The sequence below is a fragment of the Euprymna scolopes genome, chromosome 33 (assembly GCF_053919585.1).
Source record: "Euprymna scolopes isolate OS-2025 chromosome 33, ASM5391958v1, whole genome shotgun sequence".
In the NCBI taxonomy this organism is placed as follows: Eukaryota; Metazoa; Mollusca; class Cephalopoda; order Sepiida; family Sepiolidae; genus Euprymna; species Euprymna scolopes.
Window position 1 is genome coordinate 89224465 of NC_136514.1, and position 16888 is coordinate 89241352.

At 34.4% G+C, this 16888-nt stretch overlaps 1 protein-coding gene across 1 annotated transcript in view; it reads left to right on the forward strand.

Moving 5' to 3' along the window:
- Positions 1 to 16888, forward strand: part of LOC145258344 (uncharacterized) — a 153339-nt gene that overhangs the window by 34567 nt on the left and 101884 nt on the right. Inside the window, exon 4 of the mRNA XM_080116536.1 lies at positions 6488 to 6581. Within this exon, the coding sequence (XP_079972662.1) occupies positions 6488 to 6581 (94 nt within the window). The remainder of the gene's footprint in view (positions 1 to 6487; positions 6582 to 16888) is intronic.

The following is a 16888-nucleotide window of genomic DNA, read 5'->3' on the forward strand; positions in this document are numbered from 1 at the left end:
AAGGCAATAACTTCTAAAGAAACCTAACAAGAGATAAGTTTAGTAGTTAATTCCTAAGAGTTGTCCAACACATGCCACCATATAAAACTTATTTTAAACTAGGACGCTGCGTCGCACTGCCTGGTTGTAAAATATGCTTAAATATGATATTTTAATTTATGTAGATTTTGTATTTACTACCATGGAGCAAATTCTCTGATTATTATATTGTACCCAATATTTAGTAGTGATTTCAAAAGTTTAAAAAAAAATGCCTTGGGTATCGTCATCTAGAACGGAAACCCAAACATACAGCACTCCAGTTTTAGTCATTACTGTTTGAGCTATCGTCAGATGGACAAGAAATAGTTAAAGATGAACCGACATTAACATATAAATGCATATTTGCGCAGGTGTAGAAGAGCACTTTAAGTTTACTTATGCCTACCAAGTTTCAGTTTTTTTCCCTTAGCAGCTATTTTTACTGGCTAAAGACTAACTCTAATTTGTTTTATTGGTCCAAATTCTCTATATATCAAGTTTCAAGTCTGTAGACCAAAAATTGACAGAGGAGTTTGGTAGAAACTGTTCCTCAAACAGACAAGGTCACTTGTCTATATATAAACTGACCTTGTCTGTCTGTCACCTGACAAGTTGGTTGGTTCTATTATAACCAATTGGACCAAAATATAATCTTAATTGTGTAGTGACATTGAAGAATGTTTATCTATAAATATAAAAGCGAAAATGTATGTATGTATGTGTGTTCGCTTTTTCTGTATGTCTACAAAAGGCTCTTTTCAGAGAAGCAGTCGGTCGGTTCACAACTTTTAAAAACTTTTTATATCACATATAAATCGTAATATCTCACAGTTAACAACGAAGCTCGCTTGTCTATTTAATTTGCTCGATTTCGGGAAGATAAATATTCAACATTTGTCGCTCGCCGCATGTGGGTTAGTCTTTTTCCTATAACATCTTGGGGGGAAAAAAAAGCATTCAGCAGTAAATACTATCCCACAGTCAAATTTGACCTCATTAACTCATTAAAACGGGCACCTGCCAAATCCAAGTAATTAAATAAATTCAAACGTGTTTCCGTTAGCATCTCGCAGTGGGGCAATGGTTAACGTCGCACGTTTTTTTTTTTTTTTTTTTCACACTTTAATTTACAACTTTGCCTCAACGGTTCGGGTTCGATCCTCATACTTACTTTTTTTTTTTTAACCCCACACACCTCCAAACACCCGGGCAACGCTGGGTACCCCTCCCTAGTCTATTATATAAATCTCACCTGTCTGTTTAAATGTATGTTTGTATGTCCACCTAAAACTTTTGACAGAGGCGACGGATTTTCACGAGATCAGTATCATTTTGAAGCTCAACCCTTCAGACAACAAATATCGAAAAATTGACCAAAAACATTAATTCCTTAACCCTCAACTGAGCACTTTTCTACAGGGAGAGGTCGCTTTTTTCGCCAATATTTTCGAAAGTCATCCTCTCTTTTCAATTGACTAGCCTTAATTTAAACATTATCACTTCTGTTTTGGTGATGGATGCAACAGCAAAGACGTCAAGTTTTTTTGTTTTTTTTTACGTTCTTTTCCTCCTTCATGGTACGGGTTCGAGCCTGCCTGCCTACTACCGCTTTTTTTTTTCTCAACACACACCTCCAAACACCTGGGCAATGCCGGGCACCCAGGCTAGTTTAAATATAAATAAAGGTACATCTTGCTCTTTATTATTGAGCACTATTATATAAACCATGTGAAAACCTGGAATAATTAAATATTTGTCCTATATTTTGTTTACCAGGATTGATGTTCCAGTCATTATTTTTAATGTATTGAATTATAGTCTCCCTTTTATTTATTTATTTTACATATTGTGAATTTGTAATTATTTTGAATTTCGAAACTAAACTGTTATCTTGCACTTCTGTAATCCAATGGTATTACGAAAGTAACAAAACTTCTCAATAACCTGACACGTGCCTGATGAGGGGATAATTTCCTGAAATATAGCGTCACGGATATGTCACTTGACTACCTGATGCGAATAGGAACATAAGAACATATTCCATGTAGAATGTTCTATAAAATATGTATGGTGATCTATTTGTGGAACCTAATATCTTCGCCTACAGAAAGCGCCATGAAGTCGTAAAAAATTTTGTCTACCTTGGTAGTGACTTATCAAATGATGGCACTCTTGATGCGGAAACAACACAGAGAATCAACAAGGCATCAGATGCTTTTGGAAGGGTACAAGATAGCTTAGTCTGATGGTGATCTAACTCTGACAACCAAAACGTTAGTATATCAAACATGTGTATTGCCATCCTTACTCTATGCCTCTGAAACATTGACCTTGTACCGGTCACATATAGAACTGCTTGAGAGGTTTCATCAGCACTGCCTTGGACACATTCTTGGTTTAAAGTGGGATAGTTTTTTCCCTAATATGTCTTAAATAAGGCCAATACAACCAGTATTGCTACCATTGTTATTAAGAACAAAATGCATTGCGCAGGTCATCTTGTCCGTCTTGATGACTATCGACTCCCAAAACACTTGTTTTATCGTGAGCTACTACTTGGCAAAAGATCTCAGCATGAGCCAAAAAAACGTTTTCATGATAGCATCAAGGAGAGTGGTGAGCTTTCATCTTGTTGACAGTTGGGAGTCCCTAGCGTATGATCGCAAGCAGTGGAGGGCACTGATATACAGGGGCGCAGAACACTTTGAAGAATCCAAGATAGACTGAGCGAGGCTTAAGAGAGCATGTAGGAAGCACCAAACCTTGCTGCCCAATCATGGAGATCTTTGTATTTGTGAGGTGTGTGACTAGGTTCGGTTGTCAAATCACGTGAAAGCGTACACATTCTGTTGCTGTTAGTTTCTTCAAAACCAATGACCGTCTTCAGTGTCATGTCTGCTTGAGGGTGTACAAGTTGCTTGCAGGACTGAAAAGTCATCTTCGGACACATGGACTTTTAGTGACTGATGGAGTGGAACTCATCTGACAAGATGTTGCAATCCTCATATATATATATATATATATATATATATATATAAACTCCGGATTAAGGACTATCCATTTATCTAGTGTTTCCTTTTCAGATTAAATATGTTTTTAACTCATTTCAAAGTGTTTTTTTTAACATATTTTATTAACTGTTTGCTCATATATATATATATATATATATATATATAGTAATTTATAAAATATATATGGCGATTAAGCTACACTGAATATTCGGCGTTTCATCCACTATAGAATTCGTCAGGCTTATGCGCGAATTCTGTGGTTGTTTCTCATTTTTATATATGCTGAGGATTTTAGTTAGCCAATCAGCTTTCTAGTATCCACGTGCCCCTTCCTATCAGCCAATGGGCATGCATTTTATCAAACAAAGGATCTGTTTTAGAACTAGGTTAGTGGTTTAAGGCAGACGATTTTCCTCATTTCTGCTCTTTTTTTTTTTTATATATAAATATACATATGTGTACACACATACATACATATATATATATGTGTGTGGTCGTTTATGTATATTCATGTTTATTTAATTTATTTATTTGTTTGTTTTCTATTGTTTTTGTTAGTTTTAAAGCTATTTTGTATCGCTATCCTAGAGTAAGTTTTATTTTGTGAACACAATTGTTTGCTATTTCTCTAATAAAAAAAAAAGTAGACAAAAATAAAACCAACACTAGCAGAAATAATAATAATAATAATAATAACAAACCAACCCCGGACAAGAACAACCATACCATAAATAAAAATAATAACAAACAAGATAAATGCAATTGTAGACACCGCACACTTTGCCCAGTTCAAAATAAATGTCTAACAAAAAGCGTAGTTTATCAAGCAACAATATTTGCGAAAGAAAATCCGAATAACAAGAAATATTACGTAGGCATGACTTCCTTAGATTTCAAAACCCGATACTATGACCACAAAAGTACATTCAAAAATAAAAAAACACCTTATAAAAACAACACTAGCGAATAAATACTGGGAACTCAAAGAAAGCGGACATTCGCCGGTAGTCGAATGGAAAATAATAAGACAAGCTACCACGTGCAGACATTTAGATGACCCATGTAAATTATGCCTCCATGAAAAATTTGCTATCCTGTACTTTAAAGAACCCCAAAATCTATTAAACTGTAGACGAGAAATAGCAAACAATTGTGTTCACAAAATAAAACTTACTCTAGGATAGCGATACAAAATAGCTTTAAAACTAACAAAAACAATAGAAAACAAACAAACAAATAAATAAATTAAATAAACATGAATATACATAAACGACCACACACACACACACACACATATATATATATATATGTATGTATGTGTGCATGTATGTGTGTACACATGTATATTTATATATATAAAAAAAAAAAAGAGCAGAAATGAGGAAAATCGTCTGCCTTAAACCACTAACCTTGTTCTAAAACAGATCCTTTGTTCGATAAAATGCATGCTCATTAGCTGATAGGAAGGGGCGCAGTGGATACTAGAAAGCTGATTGGCTAACTAAAATTCTCAACATATATAAAAACGAGAAACAACCACAGAATTCGCGCATAAGCCTGACGTATAGTGGATGAAACGCCGAATATTCAGTGTAGCTTAATCGCTATATATATTTTATAAATTACTAACTAGCTCTACCTACGTATTGAGCACTTTTGAAGTAAATACTTAAAGTTTACGCATAAATCTATACTTTCGTATATTATGTGAGTAAATGAAGTAGTTATATATATATATATATATATATATATATATATATATATATATAAACTACTTCATTTAATCACATAAATTAATATACGAAAGTATAAATTTATGCGTAAACTTGAAGTATTTACTTCAACAGTGCTCAATACATATGTAGAGCTAGGTAGTAAGTTATAAAATATATATGACAATTAAGCTACACAGATTATTCCGCGTTTCATCCATGCTAGGATTCATCAGGCTTATATATTTTATAACTTACTATATATATATATATATATATATATATATATATATATATATACACAAATATTTGCCGTTTTATATTGAGCACTCTTAATAATCTCATTTTAATTCATGGATTTTATCTCTGAATACATTTAACTTTGAATGTATGTGTGTGTGTGTGTGTGTGTGTATAAGAGCAAGTAGTTAATAAAAGATGTTAAAAACATATTTAATTTTAAAAAGGAAACAAAAAAAAAATAAGTGGATAGTCCTTAATCCTTAAGCGGAGTTTCGAAGAAATACTTTCCTTCTCATCAAAGGGAAGGAATTAGAAAAATGCGGGATCGGATTTTGCTTGCAAAAGTATTTGATGAAACTACAAGTAAGTCATAGATCTTACTTGATAACAAAAAGTGAATCAGAGGGAATATGGTGAATAAAAAAAGTGATTTTACGTGAATGGATAGTCTGGTGTAGGGTAAAATATCCAATAACGGTAAAATCCAAAAATTCAGAATCCAAGAAAATTAGTTAAATTTCCATTCGCATAAGTAAAATCCAAGGGAATCGCGTAATTGGAAGATGATTCAAAGTAATCCAAAAGGCAGAAATCTGTGGAATAATTCACAAATAGGTACAAGGAAAAGGAGAATGAATTCTAATCATATTATTAAAAGAAAGATAAAATGTGCGTAAAAAAAGGGAATGGAAGAAATTTAAAACTCGACTGTCGAGGCAAGGCGAAATTAAGAAATATATATATATATATATATATTTGTACATATACACACACAAATTTATTGATTCGATAAAGTGAAACTGCATGGCCGATTCCACCATTATAACTTTAATTTGCTTCAGTGTTCGTCTATCCATTACATCTCTATATTTCTTCTGCCTCCTCAAAATGTAAATTTCGTTTTCATAGCTTTATGACTTAATTTTCATAAATAAAAACAGTTTTTATTGTAACAATAGCATTGTTAAGTTATGCATCTGTGATACTATTGACGCCCCCCCCCCCAATTGTTAGAAAGGAAAAAATATAACAAAAAAAAATGGAAATGTGTTTATCAGCAGAACAAAGGAGAGGAAGTTATTCACTAAGGTACACAAAAGAAAGCAAAAATGGGATTGTTGGTCAGAACGTGATTTGAGACAAAATGACAGGATGATGGGTCAATGTATTTAGAGTTATTTTACAACCAGTTTTAGGTGTGGCAGTATATATGTATGATTCAACGAAGTGAAACTGTATGACCGGTTACACAATTATATCATAAGTTGTTTCTGTGTGAATCTATTTATTACATTTCTGCATTGTTCTGCCTTCTTTAAACTTAAATTTTGTTTATATACACACTAAACAATGCTTCAAGCAAACTACATTAACCTCTTATTTGATACATTAATATTGAGGGGGGGGGGACAAAAAATTGGGTTCTCTTTACCAACCATTTCATATTTTTTGATTTTCTCTCTCTTTTTCTTTTTTTTTTTCTTTTTTTTTTTTTTAAAGGAAGATGTAAAAGAACCAGAGAAAGAAATAAAAACTCCTCCTCCTACGCCGCCTCCTCCTGAAATGAAGGAAACGGATGAGACTGAAATTGAAGGTAATCAACTTTGCATAGTTGCTTATTTTATTAACTCGTGTACATTATTCGAGCAGAGAGGGAGAAAGTTTCCTCCTGACTATTTTTACGAGTGTGTGTTTCGCTTTGAAACAAATTCTCTCCGCAGCTCCCAGCATGTGAATTGATGCTTCTGTTTTTCTCATTTTCTGATCCCGTGTCCATCAATTTTGAATTATTGATGCCTTAAAGTCTTGTCCTTCACGAGCTGCTTATGTATCACTAATAATTATTACGTATTTGAGCATCCATAGATTTTACAAGTAGTGAACATTGTTCATGCTACAAAATATTTAAACCTGCTAATTCGAGCAGTGGTTAGAGGACTTATGACTGATCTCTTCTGACTATTGTAATTGCACTGCCAATCAAAATGAAAGAAACAAATCTATCAAAGAATATCTTAGTACTTATAAAATTAAAAATGAATAAATTGCAACTTATAAATATTCAGTGTTTGCTTAAAGGTCTTAGTGTAAGAAAATTTGAATGATTTTACATATTTGAGCATCCATAGTGTTTACAAGTCGTGAAGCAAAAGTTATTAACACTATGAAATATTTAAACCTGGTGATTCGAGTAGCAATTAGACGACTAATGACTGACAGCAGAGTATTTTCTCCAGCTATATCAATGACATTAAAACCAAAATGGTTTCTCAGATTAAATATACCATGTATTTCGGCATATGTTGCTTGGGATTGAATGAGTATCACTATTTTACTGTGCTCATATAACAATGCTTTGTTTTTACTGACGCCCCCCCCCCCTCCTCTTCTCGTTTAACCTAATACAGTAGAATCCTGGGATACAGTGGCCCTAGGATACGTTTTTTTTTTTTTAATTTTTTTTTCAGGTTATGATGTGGAATACAGGGTTTTCCAGACCCTTGTTTCGGTATTTGCCTTGCCTTATGGTGTCATTTATAATGTAATTTGATTATATAGATGTGTAATCCTTAACAGCCAAATTTCTGGCTGAAAACCGATCACATTGATTTTCCCAAATGTCAGTACCCTGTATATCAAATTTCCAGTCTGTAGACTTAAAATTGACAGAGTTATTGCGTATGAAAATGTACACACACAGACACACACACAGGCAGACAGACACTTTCACTTTTATAGATATATAGATATGTATTTAAAGTTTTAAGTAGTGCAGGGGTGATTCCAATATTTTTTCCGATTTCCATACAATTATCGATTTTGAAATAAATTCCTGTGTTATTTCCCCCGATTTTCGTAAAAACACATATTAAATATGCAGATATTTTGCTAAACGTCAAAATACACTTCTGGAGGATGATCCATTTATTTTAGCTTTACTGGTAATTTAAAATCAATAAATATTTATTATTTTATCATTATTGCCAGCAATGGAAGATTTTGCTTTAAACAAAATCAACTAAAAAAAGCAATTAAAAGAATCGTTTTGGCATCGGAAAATAGGCATCAATTTTTCCGACACCAATTCTGATACCTTCAAATCTTCTCTGCCTTGATAGAGTTCAAAATAGACTTCATAGCCTCATAGGGGATGTCCTTTTCTCTTTCCTGCAACCTCTTTCTCACAGAAGAGATGTTGCGTGTTTGTCTCTGCTTTATCATCATTTTCATGGCAAGTGCTCGACTGAGCTCCAATCTATGCCCTCCCCTCGCCAAACTTTCACAAGAAACACTCGACTAGCTGAAAACACTATCAATAATTTCCCCCACTCTTTATCTGTGCTTAAACCTAAACGTAGGGTCCATGAACAAAGCTTTTTAGAACTGCACGCCTGTGGAATTGTCTTCCGTTTTCCTGCTTTCCAGCTGACTACAATATGGTTGTTTTCAAGTCTAACATAAACAAATTTTTGATGAGCCGTTCCATATAAGTTAACAAATTTACCAAATTTCCATTACTAACGATTACTTTATTGTTCAATTGTCTACTGTACACTCTTTAACTCTTATCCTTGAGTGGCCTCTTGGCCTTGATAAGTGGTGATGCCTTTGTAAAAAAAAATTATATATTTTTATATATATATATATATATACATACATATATTTTTTTCATAAGTTTTTATTTTGGTTTCAATTTAAGCTAATGCACCAAGTCATATGGATATATTTTTTATTTTTGAAATATTAACTTTATGATATATAAAAATTGATAGAACATTAACTCTATAATAATATATACGAAATCTGCAAGAATTAAAATATATTTAAGTGTACTTTACGACCGGGCTACACCGGGCGTCCCTGCTAGCTTAAATACTTTTGCAGTTTTAACAAAAAAACTACAATAATATCAGAGCATCTCCATTTACACTGAACATCTACAGAATGCCAACATCAATATATTACATATGATGTAGTCCCCTGTGGAATTTCCACAGGTCCTCCTAGTATATATTATTCTTAACTGCATATATGTATACTAGCAGGACCAGTGGAATTTCCACAGGTCCTGCTAGTATATATAACTCATAGAATACAGATAAAGAATAACAAATTGAGAACCAAATAATACTTTGTGTGTGTGTGTGTGTGTATGTATATATATATATGTGTGTGTGCGTGTATATATGTGTGTGTGTGTATATATACGTGTGTATATATATATATATATATTATTTTATTTTATTTATTTATTTTTTTTCCCCCATAAGTTTTGGTTTCGGTTTTCATTAAAGCTAATGCACTCAAGTCATATGGATATATATATTTTTATTTTTGAAATCGCAACTTTATTATATATAAAAATCGGCAGAACATTAACTGTATAATAATATATACGAAATCTGCAAGAATTAAAATATATTTAGGCATACTTTACGACCGGGCTTTGCCGGGCGTTCGTGCTAGCTTAGGTAAATACTTCTGCAGTTTTAACAAAAAATGAAAAAACAATAATATCAGAGCATCTCCATTTACACTGAATATCTACAGAATGCCAACATCAATATATTACATATGAATGAGTCCCCTGTGGAATTTCCACAGGTCCTCCTAGTATATATTATTCTTAACTGCATATATGTATACTAGCAGGACCAGTGGAATTTCCACAGGTCCTGCTAGTATATATTATTCTTAACTGCATATCAACACTTCAGGTTATTTAATGCTGCATCTTGGAATATTTCAAGTTCTTTATATTTTCAAAGTATTTATACATGATGATTGGTTTGGTTGTTTTGTAGAGGATTTTTTTTTGTTTTTAGCTTTGCACAACATGATTGAGTTTTACAAAGGAAAAAAAAAACTAACATTAATGTCTGTTATGTTTATTGTAAAATCTTTTAACATTTTTTTTTCTTTTCAATGTTTGGCATATTTTAGGTCAGGAAGCCAGTATCTTCAGACAGTCTGATCTTGTAACACCAGTATTTTATCATGGAAATAGATTTGCTTTCTCAATTCCCTTAAATCAGTTAAAGTTAGTGTTTCGCAGTTATGTTATGGGGTTTGTGTAAAATGAAAGTATAAATAATCCTCGCCAATGCTGGACCAGATCAGCTAGTATATATTATTATCATCATTATTATTATTTTCTTATTTAGTATATATTATCATTATTATTATTATTTTCTTATTTTTTATGATTTAATTCTTATTTTTTTAATTTATTTTTATTATTTTTTATTTATTATTATTATTATTATTATTATTATTATTATTATGACTTATAATAATAATAAATTAAAGTTGTTTTTTTCCCTCTCCAGTCACACATCATAGAACCATAAACACAGGCGCCACACATAATTCCGGTATGGTCACTCTTCTTGCCAGTACCTGATGCATGTTTTTGGAAATTATCAGTTGATTTCAGTCATCTTTGTAATTTCCTACATTCACTCTGATCAAAGTGACTCTCCCAAACAGTTCATTCTTAGAGGAGGTAGGAGTATATTTCACTCAGCCAAAAAAAATCTACTAACACTTCCCCATCATTCATTGGGAAATCTGCTTCATCGGATCGACTTCTAAAAAATGGTTTCATTTACTCATTTATACACTTTCACAATTTATAGCTTCCATCACCGCTCCTTTCTGCTTCAATTTTTATTTTACAGGAAATTCGATCAGCTATTTAGTAATATTTTTCTGAATAGCGAATTATATTCGCTGAACTCTCTTCAATAATTAGACCAGCATAATTCTCTCTTCAATAATTAGAGCAGCATAATTCTCTCTTCAATAATTAGAGCAGCATAATTCTCTCTTCAATAATTAGAGCAGCATAATTCTCTCTTCAATAATTAGAGCAGCATAATTCTCTCTTCAATAATTAGGACAGCATAATTCTCTCTTCAATAATTAGAATAGCATAATGCTATTAACTTGTGCCAATTTATATTTACATTGAATTATATATACTTCCTAATAATAAGACAAATCACATTTAAGATCAACTTTGTAACTCGTTGCTAATATTATACATAACATTCTGCATCAGTAATCAGGGTGTAGCAAAAACAATCCATTATTCACTTTTATGCTGACAGATACGGGTACTTTCTCACTCATACTATTCTCTTTACTGCAGCCTCCTACCACCATACTAACCGAGCTCCCGGACACTGCACTTCTACTTTTCTGTATCAATAGTATTAACAGTAGTAGTAAAAGTTGTATTCGTAATATTAGTAGTAATAATACAGCTAACCAGTGGGTCATATTTGTGACTAATTAGAGTATTGACATTTTGATTATAATTATCATACTATTCCTTTTTACTGCAACCTCCTACTACCATACTAACTCATAGGGGCCAGATCCCCCCCCCCACCTCCCGGACACCGCCACTTCTACTTTGTATCAATAGTATTAGCAGTAGTGGTAAAAATTGTATTAGGACCACTTCCATTGTTTTCCCTGGTAGATTTTACATAAGAATACACTTTTAGATTTTATGTAGATTCTAAATCTTTCTTTTCTATAAAGGACACAAACATCACACATCGATACATACAGATTGAGTTTCATATATAACATTAGCCATATGTGTTTTCCAATATTAGTAATAATAATACAGCTAACCAGTGGGTCTTATTTATGACTAATTAGAGTATTGACATTTTGATTATAATTATCATACCATTCCTTTTACTGCAACCTCCTACTACCATACTAACTCATAGTGGCCAGATGCTGCTTCATCTTATTTGACCTTTCTCAATAGTATAAGTAGAACTAGTAGTAGGTCATATTCACAACTCACTACAAATTATCAACATTTATATTTCAATTAATATTATCAGCATTTTTTATTCTCATTTTTCTTTATTATTGTTGTTAACCAATTGACGTTCAAAATAGTGGCCATTTTTCTGTGGTTTGTTTTGTCTAACTTGGCAGAATTTTGTCACTTTTTTTTTCGGATTGTCTGTTATTGTAAATTTGCTTTTAATATGAACGTACAGCTAATTAGTATACACATTAATGCCATCTTGTTAACACTTGCGCAACAAAAAAGGACATTTTTGCACCAACCTAATATCTATGGTATTAACAATAGCAGTAAAAGTTGTGTTAGTACTAGTAATACTAGTAGTTTTTTTTTCTTTTTTTTATTTTTTTTTTATTACATTTTCACCCCAAACAAGGCAAATTGCCACTTTGGTGTAGGGGGCTACTATCAGGGGCAGCAACTACTGGGGTACTATGTAGGGATTTGTGCAGCAAGATGTCGGTTCACGTTACATATGAACTTCTGCACGTCAGTACTGTTGGGGAAGCAGGGACCTGGAATGGAATTCCAGAGTCTAGCGGTTCTGGGGAAGAAACTATTGGAGTAAAAAGATCTTATACATCTAGGGATCTCTACAGTGTGAGGGTGGGATTTAGCAGCCTGTCGGGTTTGACGAGGGTGCTCACGTCGTAGGGGCACAAGGGAATGCAGTTCGTCAGAGCATTCACCACTAAAATACTTGTAGAAAAGGCAAAGGGATGCAACATTTCGTCGATGGGACAGAGGCTGAAGCTTAGATGCCAGTTCAGGGCCTATCAGGTTTGCAACTTTCTTATTTATGACTAATTAGAGTATTGACATTTTGATTATAATTATTATACCATTCCCTTTACTTCAACCTCCTACTACCATACTAACTCATAGTAGCCAGATGCTGCTTCATCTTATTTGATTTGTATAAGTAGTAATACTGCCTACTAGTAGGCCATATTCACAACTAATTACAAATGACATTTATATTCTAATTAATATTTTTATTCTCTTTTTACTATTGTTGTTAACCAATTCACGTTCAATATAGTTGCCATTTTTCTGCAATTTGTTTTGTCTAACGTGACAGGATTTGGTTATTTTTATTCTGTTTGTTTTTATTGTAAATTTGCTTTTAATTTGAGCGTATAGACGATTAGTATACACATTAAAGCCATCTTGTTAACACTCACGCATCAGCACCAAATTCGTCCCTTCCATATTGATTTGTGGTTCTGGATATGACCTAAAACTATATCCGATGGTGAGGCCCCACCTTGCGGGCCCTGGGGAGTGTGGAGCCACCCTTTAATTGCCATTGCTCCCAGGTCCACTCTGACCCGGAGTGGTAGTACCTGTTAGGGTCCCAACTATGGGTTGAATAGAATCCTACTTAAAAAACAAATATACTCCATTAAAAATCGTTTCTCAAAATAACTAGATTCGGCATTACTGAAAAAGGTTGATATGCCGTAAAACAAAAACAACCAACCATATTGATTTGACTGAACATGTTTTCACATCAGCTTTATCAATCATATTTACATGTTCTGCGCTACATTTTCATATTATAAAATCATTTTTTTTTTTTTTTTTTACATAGGCATCCTCACTTATCAAGGCCAAGAAGCCACTCGAGAATAAGGGTTAAAGAGTGTACAGTAGACAATTGGACAATATAGTAATCGTTAGTAATGGAATTCGGTAAATTTGTTAACTTATATGGAACGGCTCATCAAAATCTTGTTTACGTTGGACTTGAAGACAACCATAATGTAGTCACTTGGAAAGCAGGAAAATGGAAGACAATTCCATAGGCGTGCAGTTCTAAGAAAGAAGCTTTGTTCATGGAATCTACGTTTAGGTTTAGGCACAGATAAAGAGTGGGGGAAATTAGTGATCATGTTTTTTGCTAGACGGATGTTTCTTGTGAAAGTTAGGCGAGGGGGGACCATAGATTGGAGCTCAGCCGAGCACTTGACATGAAAATAACGATAAAGCAAAGACAAACTTGCTACATCTCTTCTATGAGAAAGAGGTTGCAGAGAAGAGAAAAGGACATCCCCTACGAGGCTAATCCAAATAGACCCCACAATCTACGGATAGGTTTAGGCACAGATAGCGTTCTCATCTAGACGGGTGTTTCTTGTGAACATTTAAACTGCTGATTTCACCCTTTTGTACATTGTGTACATTGGCATTAAAAAATGCCTTTTCTTGGCCTTCGGGACAAGATCAAAGTGTAAAAAAATGCATACACAAACACACAGACAACTGTTTATTAATTGTAAATATGGTTTTGATTCTTAAACGCTGGGGATTTATTAGTTAGTTTAAGATCCATAGAGTGAATGAGGTATTTTGGTAAATGTTGCCAGTCAAGAGTAAGACTCCAAAGTCTACATTTATTACTTTTTAATCACTTTAGTCACAAAGACCCTGAACCCTTCCCCTCCCCAATTTCTTGTAGGGCCTTGTGCCTAATTTTGTTGTTCAAAAATCTTTTGTTTTTTACTTAATTGTATTTTCAAAATTTTTAAAAAAGCAATAAAATATATAAACAAGATCAAAGTGTAGTATCTGTTCTTCAGATGCTGCACTTCTATTTCTTGTTCTCTTTCGGTGGAGGAGAAATCCTTCACGATTGAGACAATTTTTATTTTTGTACCTTTTCTCCACGTTAAAAAACGACCCTGGTGTCTAACTCAGTCCCGTGGAGAGGCATAGTAAATAGGTACAATGAACTCATCCTACAGTTGTACTCGAGTTACAAACAAGTTATTCATGCAGATTACAGAACGTAAGAAAATAAATAATTATTTTTCTTTTTTTTTTATTAGAAACAGTGCATAGTCTTGGCGATGATCACTTACTAAGCTGACCTATTATAGAAGTTAATGCAATATCAGAAACATTAATTATAAAACAAATTACGTTCAAAAAAAAATTTTTTTTGTACTCATGTTCACCCCTTACAAAGCATATCGCGACTTGGACGTAAGGGGCTACTATTTCGGGCCACATCTAGGAAAGATTAACAAGATATTTGTTTATGTTACATTTAAACTTCTGCATATCAGTACAGCCAGGGAAGCAGGCAGCAGGAAGGGAATTCCAAAGTCTAGTTGTTCGAGGGAAGAAACTATTACAATAGAAAGCTTTCTGGCATTTAGGGACAACAATGGTGAAGTGGTGAGATCTTATTGCTAAGTGGGTTTGTCGCGGATATGTACGTCGAGGGGGTACAAGTGAAACGAGTTCATTAGACCACATTCCATTAAAATATTTGTAAAACAGGCACAGTGATGCAACATTGCAGTGATGGGACAGGGGCTGGAGCTTAGTTGATAAAGTGGGACCGATTAGATTGACAACTCTTTTTTGGACTTTATCTAAGAGGGAGAGACTAGTGGTAGATGCACCCGCCCAGATGTGGCAACAATACTCCATGCATGGGCGAATGGTGGCCTTGTAGAGGTACGGGATGCTCTCAGGTGTGAGTAATTTTCTAGCCCGATAGAGGAAACCCACCTTCTTTGCAGCAGCCTTTGCAATGTCCTCTATGTATTTGTTCCAGTTCATATTGCCCGCAAATGTTAGGCGTTTGAAAGTAGAATTCTCAGATAGGGTGTTATTTGTCATGTATATAAGCAGTTGGAGATGCATTTTGTAATTGGATTCTGGACCATGCAGTAGTTTCTGGTGGAGGCCTCTCGATGCCATATTAGTGGGTAATTGTTACAGCCTTACCTTATCATGTGCTACAAAAAAAAAATTTCCTGATTTTTTTCTCTCTTACTTTCCCTCTCTGTCCTACTCTAATCAAGTCTATCGACCTGTTCCACAAATCCCAAAAACCTCAACATGAAATATCTCAAAAAAAAAATGCGAATAAACCTAGAACTCCATCCTCCAATCGAACGTAGACCCCTACTACCCCGTCTCCTCTAACATCAGGGGTCTACGTTTCTTCTAGAGGTTGAAACCCAATTACAGAAGACGAAATCGGACATATTCTTCCTAGATGAAACTTAACATCCAAATCTGTCCCCCAAGATCGCCATGGGCATAGAATATGTGCTTACATTAAGGATGGCTTTCCGTGTGGTAGAGATATCTCCAGTGAAGACCCTAATTTACCTTATATGTGCTTCCGAGTTGCACTTGCGTACACCACCGCATTTATATTTGCCCTCTATCACCCCCACAACAGCGGAGTTACTATCTTTAAGAGTATATCTGAGAAAATTGACCACATCCTGTCTGCTCATCCTTCGGCTAACATTCGCATTTGTGGTGACTTCAATGTTCACAATGTGGAATGGTTGACCCACTCGAACAAGACAGGTGGTGAGGGGAGGTTCTGTCATGACTTCGCCATTGCCTATTACCTCGCCCAGATTGTTCACAAACCCATCCGTGTGCTCGATACTTCCGGTCAGTATGCAAGCCTTCTAGACCTTTTTCTCACAACTTTCCCTGAGCTATGCTCATGTTCCGTTCTGTCTCCTCTGGGATCTGCCGACCACTCAGTTGTATCAGTTAAGATAAAAATGAAATGTAATAAGTCTTCAGACGTAACTCATCACCGTACAGTATATCGATACTCTGCGGCTGACTGGGATAGCTTCCGTGTATTTATAATCTGATCTACCTCTGCATTCCATGTTTAAAAAGGATGTGTCCTCTATAGTGTCAGACCTGACCGAATGGTTAATTGTAGGCATAGACCAATTCATACCATCCAAAAAATTCCAACAAAAACCTAACAGCCAGCCATGGTTCTTCCCAGAATGTGCTGCTGCCATCGCGCACAGGAATAATTTTTTCCATAGCTACCAACGTAACAGATGCACTGAGACTAAAGCTGCTTTCAGGACTGCCAGTAACCACTGTAAAAGAGTAATAAAAAATGCAAGGGAGCTATATTCTCAGTCCGTTCAATCCAAAGTAGCTGAGCAGCGGCTTGGTTCCCACCAGTTTTGGCAAATAGCAAACAGGATCCTGAAAAGAAGTGTGTGTTCTATCCCAACCATCATCAATGGACCTGAGGTCATCTTGTCAGCATCAGA